Source organism: Oncorhynchus clarkii, chromosome 18, assembly GCF_045791955.1.
Source record: "Oncorhynchus clarkii lewisi isolate Uvic-CL-2024 chromosome 18, UVic_Ocla_1.0, whole genome shotgun sequence".
NCBI lineage: Eukaryota > Metazoa > Chordata > Actinopteri > Salmoniformes > Salmonidae > Oncorhynchus > Oncorhynchus clarkii.
The window spans coordinates 61,702,149-61,718,067 of NC_092164.1; the positions used below are offsets into that span (position 1 = coordinate 61,702,149).

General features: G+C 38.6%; 1 protein-coding gene across 1 annotated transcript in view; it reads right to left on the reverse strand.

Annotated features, from left to right (window-relative positions):
- Positions 1 to 15,919, reverse strand: part of LOC139373820 (CUB and sushi domain-containing protein 3-like) — a 740,037-nt gene that overhangs the window by 223,709 nt on the left and 500,409 nt on the right. The window contains exons 22-23 of the mRNA XM_071114860.1: positions 10,905 to 11,074; positions 7,953 to 8,109 (exon numbers count right to left, since the gene is read on the reverse strand). Coding sequence (XP_070970961.1) covers positions 7,953 to 8,109; positions 10,905 to 11,074 — 327 coding nt within the window. The remainder of the gene's footprint in view (positions 1 to 7,952; positions 8,110 to 10,904; positions 11,075 to 15,919) is intronic.

Below are 15,919 nucleotides of genomic sequence, written 5' to 3' on the forward strand. Positions count from 1 at the left end.
CAATAACAACACATCATCCATACGTTAATATGTAGTAATACAATAACAACACACACATCATCCATACGTTAATATGTAGTAATACTATAACAACACACACATCATCCATACGTTAATATGTAGTAATACTATAACAATACACACATCATCCATACATTAATATGTAGTAATACTATTTTAACACACACATCATCCATACGTTAATATGTAGTAATACTATAACAACACACACATCATCCATACATTAATATGTAGTAATACTATAACAATACACACATCATCCATACATTAATATGTAGTAATACAATAACACACATTATCCATACGTTAATATGTAGTAATACTATAACAACACACACATCATCCATACGTTAATATGTAGTAATACTATAACAACACACACATCATCCATACGTTAATATGTAGTAATACTATAACAACACACACATCATCCATACGTTAATATGTAGTAATACTATAACAACACACACATCATCCATACGTTAATATTTAGTAATACTATAACAACACACACATCATCCATAAGTTAATATGTAGTAATACAATAACAACACATCATCCATACGTTAATATGTAGTAATACAATAACAACACACACATCATCCATACGTTAATATGTAGTAATACTATAACAACACACACATCATCCATACGTTAATATGTAGTAATACTATAACAATACACACATCATCCATACATTAATATGTAGTAATACTATTTTAACACACACATCAGCCATACGTTAATATGTAGTAATACTATAACAACACACACATCATCCATACATTAATATGTAGTAATACTATAACAATACACACATCATCCATACATTAATATGTAGTAATACAATAACACACATTATCCATACGTTAATATGTAGTAATACTATAACAACACACACATCATCCATACGTTAATATGTAGTAATACTATAACAACACACACATCATCCATACGTTAATATGTAGTAATACTATAACAACACACACATCATCCATACGTTAATATGAAGTAATACTATAACAACACACACATCATCCATACGTTAATATGTAGTAATACTATAACAACACACACATCATCCATAAGTTAATAGGTAGTAATACTATAACAACACACACATCATCCATACGTTAATATGTAGTAATACTATAACAACACACACATCATCCATACGTTAATATGTAGTAATACTATAACAACACACACATCATCCATACGTTAATATGTAGTAATACAATAACAACACACACATCATCCATACATTAATATGTAGTAATACTATAACAACACACACATCATCCATACGTTAATATGTAGTAATACAATAACACACATTATCCATACGTTAATATGTAGTAATACTATAACAACACACACATCATCCATACGTTAATATGTAGTAATACTATAACAACACACACATCATCCATACGTTAATATGTAGTAATACTATAACAACACACACATCATCCATACGTTAATATGTAGTAATACTATAACAACACACACATCATCCATACGTTAATATGTAGTAATACTATAACAACACACACATCATCCATACGTTAATAGGTAGTAATACTATAACAACACACACATCATCCATACGTTAATATGTAGTAATACTATAACAACACACACATCATCCATACGTTAATATGTAGTAATACTATAACAACGCACACATCATCCATACGTTAATATGTAGTAATACAATAACAACACACACATCATCCATACGGTAATATGTAGTAATACTATAACAACACACACATCATCCATACGTTAATATGTAGTAATACTATAACACACACATCATCCATACGTTAATATGTAGTAATACTATAACAACACACACATCATCCATACGTTAATATGTAGTAATACTATAACAACACACACATCATCCATACGTTAATATCTGGTAATACTATAACAACACACACATCATCCATACGTTAATATGTAGTAATACTATAACAACACACATCATCCATACGTTAATATGTAGTAATACTATAACACACATTATCCATATCTAGTAATACTATAACACACACATCATCCATACGTTAATATGTAGTAATACTATAACAACACACACATCATCCATACGTTCATATGTAGTAATACAATAACAACACACACATCATCCATACGTTAATATGTAGTAATACTATAACAACACACACATCATCCATACGTTAATATGTAGTAATACTATAACAACACACACATCATCCATACGTTAATATGTAGCAATACAATAACACACATTATCCATATCTAGTAATACTATAACAACACACACATCATCCATACGTTAATATGTAGTAATACTATAACAACACACACATCATCCATACGTTAATATGTAGTAATACAATAACACACATTATCCATATCTAGTAATACTATAACAACACACACATCATCCATACGTTAATATGTAGTAATACTATAACAACACACACATCATCCATACGTTAATAGGTAGTAATACTATAACAACACACACATCATCCATACGTTAATATGTAGTAATACTATAACAACACACACATCATCCATACGTTAATAGGTAGTAATACTATAACAACACACACATCATCCATACGTTAATATGTAGTAATACAATAACAACACACACATCATCCATACGTTAACATGTAGTAATACTACAACAACACACACATCATCCATACGTTAATATGTAGTAATACTATAACAACACACACATCATCCATACGTTAATATGTAGTAATACTATAACAACACACACATCATCCATACGTTAATAGGTAGTAATACTATAACAACACACACATCATCCATACGTTAATATCTGGTAATACTATAACAACACACACATCATCCATACGTTAATATGTAGTAATACAATAACACACATTATCCATATCTGGTAATACTATAACAACACACACATCATCCATACATTAATATGTAGTAATACAATAACAACACACACATCATCCATACGTTAATATGTAGTAATACAATAACAACACACACATCATCCATACGTTAATATGTAGTAATACTATAACAACACACACATCATCCATACGTTAATATGTAGTAATACTATAACAACACACACATAATCCATACGTTAATATGTAGTAATACTATAACAACACACACATCATCAATACGTTAATATCTAGTAATACTATAACAACACACACATCATCCATACGTTAATATCTAGTAATACTATAACAACACACACATCATCCATACGTTAATATGTAGTAATACTATAACAACACACACATCATCCATACGTTAATATGTAGTAATACTATAACAACACACACATCATCCATACGTTAATATGTAGTAATACTATAACAACACACACATCATCCATACGTTAATAGGTAGTAATACTATAACAACACACACATCATCCATACGTTAATATGTAGTAATACTATAACAACACACACATCATCCATACGTTAATATGTAGTAATACTATAACAACGCACACATCATCCATACGTTAATATGTAGTAATACAATAACAACACACACATCATCCATACGGTAATATGTAGTAATACTATAACAACACACACATCATCCATACGTTAATATGTAGTAATACTATAACACACACATCATCCATACGTTAATATGTAGTAATACTATAACAACACACACATCATCCATACGTTAATATGTAGTAATACTATAACAACACACACATCATCCATACGTTAATATCTGGTAATACTATAACAACACACACATCATCCATACGTTAATATCTGGTAATACTATAACAACACACACATCATCCATACGTTAATATGTAGTAATACTATAACAACACACATCATCCATACGTTAATATGTAGTAATACTATAACACACATTATCCATATCTAGTAATACTATAACACACACATCATCCATACGTTAATATGTAGTAATACTATAACAACACACACATCATCCATACGTTCATATGTAGTAATACAATAACAACACACACATCATCCATACGTTAATATGTAGTAATACTATAACAACACACACATCATCCATACGTTAATATGTAGTAATACTATAACAACACACACATCATCCATACGTTAATATGTAGCAATACAATAACACACATTATCCATATCTAGTAATACTATAACAACACACACATCATCCATACGTTAATATGTAGTAATACTATAACAACACACACATCATCCATACGTTAATATGTAGTAATACAATAACACACATTATCCATATCTAGTAATACTATAACAACACACACATCATCCATACGTTAATATGTAGTAATACTATAACAACACACACATCATCCATACGTTAATAGGTAGTAATACTATAACAACACACACATCATCCATACGTTAATATGTAGTAATACTATAACAACACACACATCATCCATACGTTAATAGGTAGTAATACTATAACAACACACACATCATCCATACGTTAATATGTAGTAATACAATAACAACACACACATCATCCATACGTTAACATGTAGTAATACTACAACAACACACACATCATCCATACGTTAATATGTAGTAATACTATAACAACACACACATCATCCATACGTTAATATGTAGTAATACTATAACAACACACACATCATCCATACGTTAATATGTAGTAATACTATAACAACACACACATCATCCATACGTTAATAGGTAGTAATACTATAACAACACACACATCATCCATACGTTAATATGTAGTAATACAATAACAACACACACATCATCCATACGTTAACATGTAGTAATACTACAACAACACACACATCATCCATACGTTAATATGTAGTAATACTATAACAACACACACATCATCCATACGTTAATATGTAGTAATACTATAACAACACACACATCATCCATACGTTAATAGGTAGTAATACTATAACAACACACACATCATCCATACGTTAATATCTGGTAATACTATAACAACACACACATCATCCATACGTTAATATGTAGTAATACAATAACACACATTATCCATATCTGGTAATACTATAACAACACACACATCATCCATACATTAATATGTAGTAATACAATAACAACACACACATCATCCATACGTTAATATGTAGTAATACAATAACAACACACACATCATCCATACGTTAATATGTAGTAATACTATAACAACACACACATCATCCATACGTTAATATGTAGTAATACAATAACAACACACACATCATCCATACGTTAATATGTAGTAATACAATAACAACACACACATCATCCATACGTTAATATGTAGTAATACTATAACAACACACACATCATCCATACGTTAATATGTAGTAATACTATAACAACACACACATAATCCATACGTTAATATGTAGTAATACTATAACAACACACACATCATCAATACGTTAATATCTAGTAATACTATAACAACACACACATCATCCATACGTTAATATCTAGTAATACTATAACAACACACACATCATCCATACGTTAATATCTAGTAATACTATAACAACACACACATCATCCATACGTTAATATGGTATGGATGTGCCAAATGGCACCCTATTCCCTATTTAGTGCACTACTTTTGACCAGAGCTCATAGAGTCACCCATAGGGCTCTGGTCAAAAGTAGTGCAACTATGTAGGAAATAGTGTGCCATTGTGAGACTTGGCCCTGGGCTTCAACTGACCTTTATTATGCAATCAAACAGCTAATCCTGAAGGTGGAATGAATTCTCCCACCAGACACAGATTTTATAGATTTCAAATGAGATAGCCCACCAGCGGGTTGATCTTTATTTTTTAATCTCTGTCAGAACTGACACCCTGCTGAATGTTACACAGGCTAGCTACTAGCTAGTTCAACACATGAATTGTTGTGTTCTTTTACTTCTGTGCCAATACAAAGTCGGATTTTCTACGGGGGGCTGGGACGAGGTCAACAAAGACCAGCGTAGTGGCTCTTTTTCAGGTAATTGATACTACCTTGGACCAAGCTGTGGTTTAATCCCTTGAAATCCACTCCAGGCTGTCAACAGGGTTCTAATTACCCTTTAACTCCTACTTGTTTTACAACGCAGATGGAGAGACGGGAGAGACTGATACGAGTGGTATACCAGCACCAGCCTCAATTCGTCAGAGCATGGACTCTACAAGGTGTCGAAAGTGTTCCATGGGAATGCTGGCCCATGTTGACTCCAATGCTTCCCACAGTTGTGTCAAGTTGGCTGGATGTCCTTTGGGTTGGTGGATCATTCTTGCTACACACAGGAAACTGTTGAACGTGAAAAGCCCAGCAGCATTTGCAGTTCTTGACACAAACCAGTGTGCTTGGCACCTACTACCATACCCCGTTCAAAGGCATTGTCTCAATGATTAAAAATCCTTCTTTAATCCTTCTTTAAAAATCCTTCTTTAACCTGTCTCCTCCCCTTCATCTACACTGATTGAAGTGGATTTAACAAGTGACATCAATAAGGGACCACAGCTTTCACCTGGATTCATCCTGGTCAGTCTGTGTCATGGAAAGAACAGGTGTTCATAATGTCTTGTCTACTCAGTGTTTCTGGATGGATGGACTGGATGGATACTGTGTCCGTAAATGTATAAACTGCAAGTAGAAGCCTAAGTATTTTACTCCAATGACGTGAATTAGGTGTTCCTAATGTTTTGTCTACTCAGTGTATATCTAGAGTGAACAACAAACACTTACACCTTTACTGTATTCCTTCTAAATATCAATATGATGCGGAATCATGACAAAGATAACATCTCATAACACATAATATGACGAGCTACTTTCACATAGGGAACGAAGGCCATGTTTCACTCCCTCTCCAAGCCTTTTATTAGGGTCCTATCTAAATCAGTGTGTCTGGGTAATCAATCATAGGATGACCCCTATCCCAGTCTGGATCATTAAGAACCAAGGTAACATTTTATATTAACTTTCAATAATAAGCAATTAGTAGATCATTTATAACTCATGTTTTACAATTAGCAAACAATTTACAAATGTTCAGAAAACACACCTTATAATTGAGTGTAAATTAAAGTTACTATAATTATTATTGATATTCATTAGTCTTTGAGATGGTGTGTTTATTTTTACTCTTGTGCAGTAATTATTAGTCAACATCGTGTTTATTTTTGTGGGACTCCACTGTCTGTGGAAATGTGAAGTTGTTGTTATTTTTTAATAAAAAAAAATAGAGTTATAATAGCAAGTGTTTCCAGAACCACAGCTCTACGACTAGTTGGTAACTTACTAGAGTACGACCAGCTTGAAGACTGGTTGGTAACTTACTAGAGTACGACCAGCTCTACGACTAGTTAGTAACTTACTAGAGTACGACCAGCTTGAAGACTGGTTGGTAACTTACTAGAATAAGACCAGCTCTACGACAAGTCAGTAACTTACTAGAGTACGACCAGCTTGAAGACTGGTTGTTAACTTAATAGAGTATGACCAGCTTGAAGACTGGTTGGTAACTTACTAGAATACGACCAGCTCTACGACTAGTTGGTAACTTACTGGAGTACGACCAGCTTGAAGACTGGTTGGTAACTTACTCGAGTACGACCAGCTTGAAGACTAGTTGTTAATTTACTAGAATACGACCAGCTCTACGACTAGTTAGTAACTTACTAGAGTACGACCAGCTTGAAGACTGGTTGTTAACTTAATAGAGTATGACCAGCTTGAAGACTGGTTGGTAACTTACTAGAGTACAACCAGCTTGAAGACTGGTTGGTAACTTACTAGAGTGTGACCAGCTTGAAGACTGGTTAGTAACTTACTAGAGTATGACCAGCTTGAAGACTGGTTGGTAACTTACGAGAGTACGACCAGCTTGAAGACTGGTTGGGAACTTACTAGAGTAGACCAGCTTGAAGCCCTCTCCGGTGGACTCCGGGTCAGAGTAGAACTCCAGCCACAGGTTGTTTGAGGTACTGATGAGGGTGAGACCCAGCAAGGCTGAGCCTGTAAACGCCCCCAGGACATGAGCAGTGCTGTCTTTACCATCATAGATCTGCGGAGATAAGAGTTCACTTTAGTTAATTTATTAGGCCTTATAGAGAAATGTGTCTTGCATTAACCTCATAGAGCTACATAGACACTACATAATCCAATAGAGCTACATAGACACTACATAAACAGATAGAGCTAGATAGACTCTACATAAACAGATAGAGCTTCATAGACATGACATAAACTGAAAGAGCTACATAGACATGACATAATCCAATATAGCTACATAGACACTACATAACCTCATAGAGCTACATAGACACTACATAATGGAAGAGAGCTACATAGACTCTACATAAACAGATAGAGCTTCATAGATATGACATAATCCGATAGAGCTACATAGACACTACATAACCTCATAGAGCTACATAGTCACTACATAATCTGATAGAACTACACAGACACGACATAACCTAATAGAGCTACATAGACACTACATAATCCAATAGAGCTACATAGACACTACATAAACAGATAGAGCTAGATAGACTCTACATAAACAGATAGAGCTTCATAGACATGACATAAACTGACATAATCCAATAGAGCTACATAGACACTACATAAGCCTGATATAGCTACATAGACACTACATAAACCGATATAGCTACATAGACACTACATAAACCACTATAGCTACATAGACACTACATAAGCCGATATAGCTACTGTACATAGACACTATGGGCTTACAATAAACTAACTGCCAATACATTCTAAATACAGTGCAAATGGTAGCTCAAATGTCCACTGGATCGTCAACCCATTCTACTTACCACCTCCGTGAACTGGCTTCCCTATATGAGCGTGGGCCAGTATTGTTCACGGTCTTAGCCACAGGTTGCGTGCCTCTCTTGAACTGGTTTCTCCCATTTCGGGGATGTTTTAAAATGTTATGTTCATGCAAATTATGGCTTTGTTTTTTTTGTTAAGAATTTGCCACTGCAATGTCAAGTGTGTAATAGCCTAGCTAATGAGAATGTAGGCTATCTGTTAAAAGGGTGCTAATGGTTTATGACAGGTGAGAGTAGGTCCTTGTTAATGAAGCCCATTCTTCATTCAAGGAGAGCTGCTCTTGAGGTAATTCTATTGTTACAGAGCTCTGCCAGCTAATACTAAGCTCAGCTGCGTGGCTTGTTCCATTGACACTATGCCAATTTATTGCTAGTTATTGCTACTGCTATAGACCAAGTAAGTTTGTTTTTGCAACATAAATGTATTTTTGTCAACTACTTTTCAATCATGTTTTAGCATTTGGATATCTTGTCATTATCTACCGGGTGGTTCAAGCCCTGAACACTGATAGGTTGAACGTCGTGGTATATCAGACCATATACCACGGGTATGGCAAAACATGTATTTGTACTGCTCTAATTACGTTGGTAACCAGTTTATAATAGCAATAAGGCACCTTGGGGGTTTGTGGTACTGAATATCGCCAATATACCACGACAAAGGGCTGTGTCCAGACACGCGTTGCGTCTGACTCCATTGACTGCTCCACACCAATAGGCTGACAGGTCTTCTATCTTAACAAGAGGCTTAGTCAAAATAAATCAACCCATGGATCTAGAACTCTGTTGTTTCATACGTGGCCGTAGCTATAGCCAGGAATACAAATGGAACATCTGAGTTTCACAATTGTTTCACTTCAACAGTGAAATGGAGTGATATTCTGTTCAGATTACAGGCTAATGTAGCCTGCATAAAGCCATTGATGAGATTAAGAATCCATGGCACTGCTTATTGACAATATTTAAAGGAGGACTACTTTTTTTGCCAGACTTGTCTCTTAAGTACCATGGTCAGAATCCAAATTTGTGTCCTGTCCAGCGGGTGTACTGGTACATCAAGCTGCCTCACGCTACAGTAACGGGACATAGGCTCCAGCACTGAGGGCCCTCTGGTCTCGGGCAAGGCTCACTACCATGGACAGAATCCACATGCTTGAGTGTCATTGATCATCACAGGCATGCCATACACTCCAAGACAGAGAGAGAGAGTGAGAGAGAGTGAGAGAGAGTGAGAGAGAGAGAGAGAGAGAGTGAGAGAGAGAGAGAGAGAGAGAGAGAGACACATAGAGAGAGAGACACATAGAGAGACAGAGAGAGACACAGAGAGACACAGAGAGACAGAGAGAGACACATAGAGAGAGACAGAGAGAGACACATAGAGAGGAGAGACACATAGAGAGAGACAGAGAGACACAGAGAGAGACAGAGAGAGACACAGAGAGAGACAGAGAGACACACAGAGAGAGACAGAAAGAGACACAGAGAGAAAGAGACAGAGAGAGAGAAACACACAGAGAGAGACAGAGCGAGAGAAATAGAGAGACACAGAGAGAGTGAGAGACAGAGAGAGCGAGAGAAATAGAGAGAGACACAGAGAGAGAGAGAGAGACACCATTGTAAAAAAAGTTGTACATCGTTGCAACACTGTTTATATACATAATATGACATATGTAATGTCTTTATTGTTTTGAAACTTCTGTATGTGTAATGTTTATTGTTCATTTTTATTGTTTATTTCGCTTTTGTATATTATCTACCTCACTTGCTTTGGCAATGTTAACACATGTTTCCCATGCCAATAAAGCCCCTTGAATTGGATTGAATGGAATTGAGAGAGAGAGAGAGACAGAGAGAGAGAGACACAGAGAGAGAGACAGAGATACACAGAGAGAGAAACAGCGAGAGACATAGAGAGAGACACAGAGAGAGACACACAGAGAGAGAGACAGAGAGAGAGAGAGAGAGAGAGAGAGAGAGAGAGAGAGACAGAGACCAGTACCTTGAGAATGTCCCCCTGGGCCAGATGGAAGGTCCTGGCAGAGATGTTGATTCCCTTCCCAGCCTGCACCTGGATGCTGTAGATGCACTCATGGTTGTTCTCGTAGTTCATCGGGTAGTTTGGCGACAACATGATCCCCTCATTGTTTATGACCGACGAACCGCACTCGGCTACAGGACGGAGAGAGTGAAGAAATGGAGGAGAGAACAAAACAGAGAGAACAAAACAACACCATTGGAAAGTGCTTGTGACAACAGCATTCTATGGCCGGGGTAATAAAAATGTCACAATGTCGATATCTATCATCTATATGACATGTTACGTGTCGTTTTCAGTTCATATATAACATCACATTGGATCACATTCATTTACATACTAGTTCACCGCCTTGGACATTTCCTGCCTGTGAATCACATGAAACGCCGCTTTCGCTGTTCTGCATCCTGCCTTGCATTGTGCCTGATTACCATAGATGTAAAACAACCTAGAGGGCTCAGATGGAAATCTGGGATTTGGATTGACTCAAATACATTCCTTGAGTAGTGTTATTTACTCTGCTGCTCGGAGCTCAACTACATTGGCCTGGGATGGGTGGTTCTGGGCTCCGACACTGCAGAGTTAATGGAACAACAGACAGTGAAACCAGATATTTTAATACACATGTATTTTGCAGAGGGTGGTGTATGACACAGTCTGATTTATTTAAAGCCCCCCCCCCCCTGCTACTAGATGTTATGACGATATTAGCAGTGTCATACTGTGAATAAATCAGTTGCTGCCTCCATTAAAAAACATAACCGTTACACTCTCTTGCTCCCACGCCAGGAACAATGCATCTGAGACAAGAACTCCCTCCCATCAAACTGCCCTTCCTCATAACTCTCTCTCACTGTGTGAGTGTGTGTGTGTGTGTGTGTGTGTGGGGGGGGGCACATCAGGGGAGAGAAAAACAACTTATTTGAGTGAGGAGCTTTTGACCCCGCACAACTCCAGTCCACATCTCTCTGAGCAAATTAAATACTGCACATTAAACTGACTGACTGCTCTGAAAAACAAGTGCATGGATTGACTTGAAGAGATGTGTGTGTGTGTGTGTGTTTGTGTGCGTGTGCGTGTGTATGTGTGTACACATTGTTGGCAGTGAATACCAGTCACTCAGGACTCAGGAAGTGCCTATTAATAGTGAGACAGATCCCCAGCTACAGTAGCCTAACAGGAGATGAATGCTGCTGAGATGGTATAAAGGAGGGAGCAGTATCTTGGATGTGACTCTTACTCTCCCTGTACTTGGTGTCTGAAGTCATTTCCGTCTGCTGCCGCCGGTCTTCTCTCCCCTGAGCCAGGTCCCTGGTCAGGACTGATCCACACGGAGTGATATGGGGTGACAGGCAGTTTAATTAAAGCCAGCCCTGTGCTGTGAGGCTGAGGACCCCAAGACAGGGAAGGCAGGAGAAGGAGATGGGGAAGATGAAAAGAGCCAGGGGTGTGTTAGACTATTTTTAAATCCCATCCTCACATTACTGCTCAGGCAACAGAGGGGTCAGGGACAAGGTGGCTCTAAGAAGCATGGGATCTGAGAGAGCATGAGCAGAGGGGAGAAGAAGAGGGTGGAAGAGATAGCGAGGTGTGTGTGTGTGTGTGTGTGTGTGTGTGTGTGTGTGTGTGTGTGAGTGTGTGTGTGTGTGTGTGTGTGTGTGTGTGTGTGTGTGACCTCACAGCCAGCCAGGTAGCAGCATTATACTGTAGTCTTTAATCAGGCCCCTTACAGACAGCCAGGTAGCAGCATTATACTGTAGTCTTTAATCAGGGCCATCACAGACAGCCAGGTAGCAGCATTATACTGTAGTCTTTAATCAGGGCCATCACAGCCAGCCAGGTAGCAGCATTATACTGTAGTCTTTAATCAGGGCCATCACAGACAGCCAGGTAGCAGCATTATACTGTAGTCTTTAATCAGGGCCATCACAGCCAGCCAGGTAGCAGAATTGTACTATAGTCTTTAATCAGGGCCCTTACAGCCAGCCAGGTAGCAGCATTATACTGTAGTCTTTAATCAGGGCCCTTACAGACAGCCAGGTAGCATCATTATACTGTAGTCTTTAATCAGGGCCCTTACAGCCAGCCAGGTAGCAGCATTATACTGTAGTCTTTAATCAGGGCCATCACAGCCAGCCAGGTAGCAGCATTATACTGTAGTCTTTAATCAGGGCCCTCACAGCCAGCCAGGTAGCAGCATTATACTGTAGTCTTTAATCAGGGCCCTTACAGCCAGCCAGGTAGCAGCATTGTACTATAGTCTTTAATCAGGGCCATCACAGCCAGCCAGGTAGCAGCATTATACTGTAGTCTTTAATCAGGGCCCTTACAGCCAGCCAGGTAGCAGCATTATACTGTAGTCTTTAATCAGGGCCCTTACAGCCAGCCAGGTAGCAGAATTGTACTATAGTCTTTAATCAGGGCCATCACAGCCAGCCAGGTAGCATCATTATTGGCTTCAACCTGCCCGTGCCCTGGCTTCAGCCGGTGTGTGTGTCGGGACTGGGGCTCGAACCACCCAGATTATAAAATATAATAGAGTACAATACATTGATAGATTAGCCTGTGAAGCGACTACAGTAACACTGCTTCAGAGATAGAATACTTTTTTTATTTTTTTATTTCACCTTTATTTAACCAGGTAGGCCAGTTGAGAACAAGTTCTCATTTTCAACTGCGACCTGGCCAAGATATAGCAAAGCAGTTCGACAAAAACAACAACACAGAGTTACACATAAACAAACGTACAGTCAATAACACAAAAGAAAAGAACAATAGACAAATCTATGTACAGTGTGTGCAAATGTAGAAGAGTAGGGAGTTAAGGCAATTAATAGGCCATAGAGGCGAAAATAATGACAATTTAGCATTAATACTGGAGTGATAGATGTGCAGATGATGATGTGCAAGTAGAGATACTGGGGTGCCAAAGAGCAAGAGGGTAAGTAAGAATATGGGGATGAGGTAGTTGGGTGTGCTATTTACAGATTGACTGTGTACAGGTACAGTGATTGTAAGCTGATCTGACAGCTGATGCCTAAAGTTGGAGATGGAGATATAAGACTCCAGCTTCAGAGATTTTTGCGATTCGTTCCAGTCATTGGCAGCAGAGAACTGAAATGATCGATTATCGTAGATTAATCGGTGGTGACAGTGTTTCCTATCCATGGAGACCTGCTGCACAACCACACAACAACCAGTTAGAATGATCATCATGTGTTCCTTTTTCTATGGAAGTGGATCAATGACTGGCACAAGGTAATTAAACATTTGTGAGCGTGGGGGACATCCTTCTTCTTCATTTTTAGGGTGACAACCCGTCTGAAATGGTTCTGAGGAAGTAGCTAATAATAGCTCCTTTCTGAGCGGAGGCAGTTTTCCTTGTCCAGACACTCTGTGTCTTGTAAGGCCTATCAGATAGGACCTAACCGTACGGCTGGTTTGGGTCTTGTAAGGCCTATCAGATAGGACCTAACCGTACGGCTGGTTTGGGTCTTGTAAGGCCTATCAGATAGGACCTAACCGTACGGCTGGTTTGGGTCTTGTAAGGCCTATCAGATAGGACCTAACCGTACGGCTGGTTTGGGTCTTGTAAGGCCTATCAGATAGGACCTAACCGTACGGCTGGTTTGGGTCTTGTAAGGCCTATCAGATAGGACCTAACCGTACGGCTGGTTTGGGTCTTGTAAGGCCTATCAGATAGGACCTAACCGTACGGCTGGTTTGGGTCTTGTAAGGCCTATCAGATAGGACCTAACCGTACGGCTGGTTTGGGTCTTGTAAGGCCTATCAGATAGGACCTAACCGTACGGCTGGTTTGGGTCTTGTAAGGCCTATCAGATAGGACCTAACCGTACGGCTGGTTTGGGTCTTGTAAGGCCTATCAGATAGAGATATAGAGAGAAAGAGAAAGAGCGAGAGAGAGAGAGAGATATTGAAAGAGAGAGAGAGATATTGAAAGAGAGAGATATTGAAAGAGAGAGAAACAGAGAGAGAGAGAGAGAGAGAGAGAGAGAGAGAGAGAGAGAGAGAGAGGGGGGAAGGAGTGATGCTGTAGAAAGGAACCAGCCACAGGACACCCAAGAGGACACTCGTCAGCCATCATCAGGTCTGACTGCAGAAGCATAATTCCTGTCTCCCATGGACTATTAAAAGGGACATTTAACAATTTAACAATTAACATCAATCATCCAGAATGTATTTTGAGACATTGCAAATAAACTATAGCATTTTGGATGACATTACAATCCACAGACATGTATGGAATTTCTGAAAACAGTTAAGTCAGAAACAACCTGTTTAGTGTTAATCACAGTTCATCCTGTGACAAAGCAACTCAAAATTGTTGGTTCGATACCCAGTTGAGTAATGCCAAATGGAAAATGGTACCCAACGCTTATCTGCTTGGCACTCAGCATAGGTAGATGTATTGGGGAAAGGCCCTGTGAGATTAGTGTCCTGTCCAGGTGGTGTACATCAAGCTGATTCACACTCCAGAAACAGGAGACCCTATAGGTCGGTACTATGGGTCGGTACTATGGGTCGGTACTATGGGTCGGTACTGTGGGTCGGTACTGTGGGCCGGTACTGTGGGTCGGTACTATGGGTCGGTACTATGGGTCGGTACTATGTGCCGGTACTATGGCTCGGTACTATGGGTCGGTACTATGGGTCGGTATGGCTTGGACAAGGTTACTTACATCCTAAAGTGGGTTAACCTCAACACCGGTAGCCTGGTCCCTGAGACACTGAAGCCTAGGTAAAACCATAGGTTATGATAGATTTCAGCCCCACAATGAAAGGAACTGGTGTTCAAGGAAACAAGCACATTGGTGTATGTGGGGGGGGGCATCCATTGTAAATGCAGCAACGAGACTCACGGGGAAACATTCCTGAGACTGCTTTATGATGGACCTTGTGATCTGAGGGAAACAAAGAGAGGTGAAACGGAATCTGAAGAATCTGCAATGCAGTGCAGG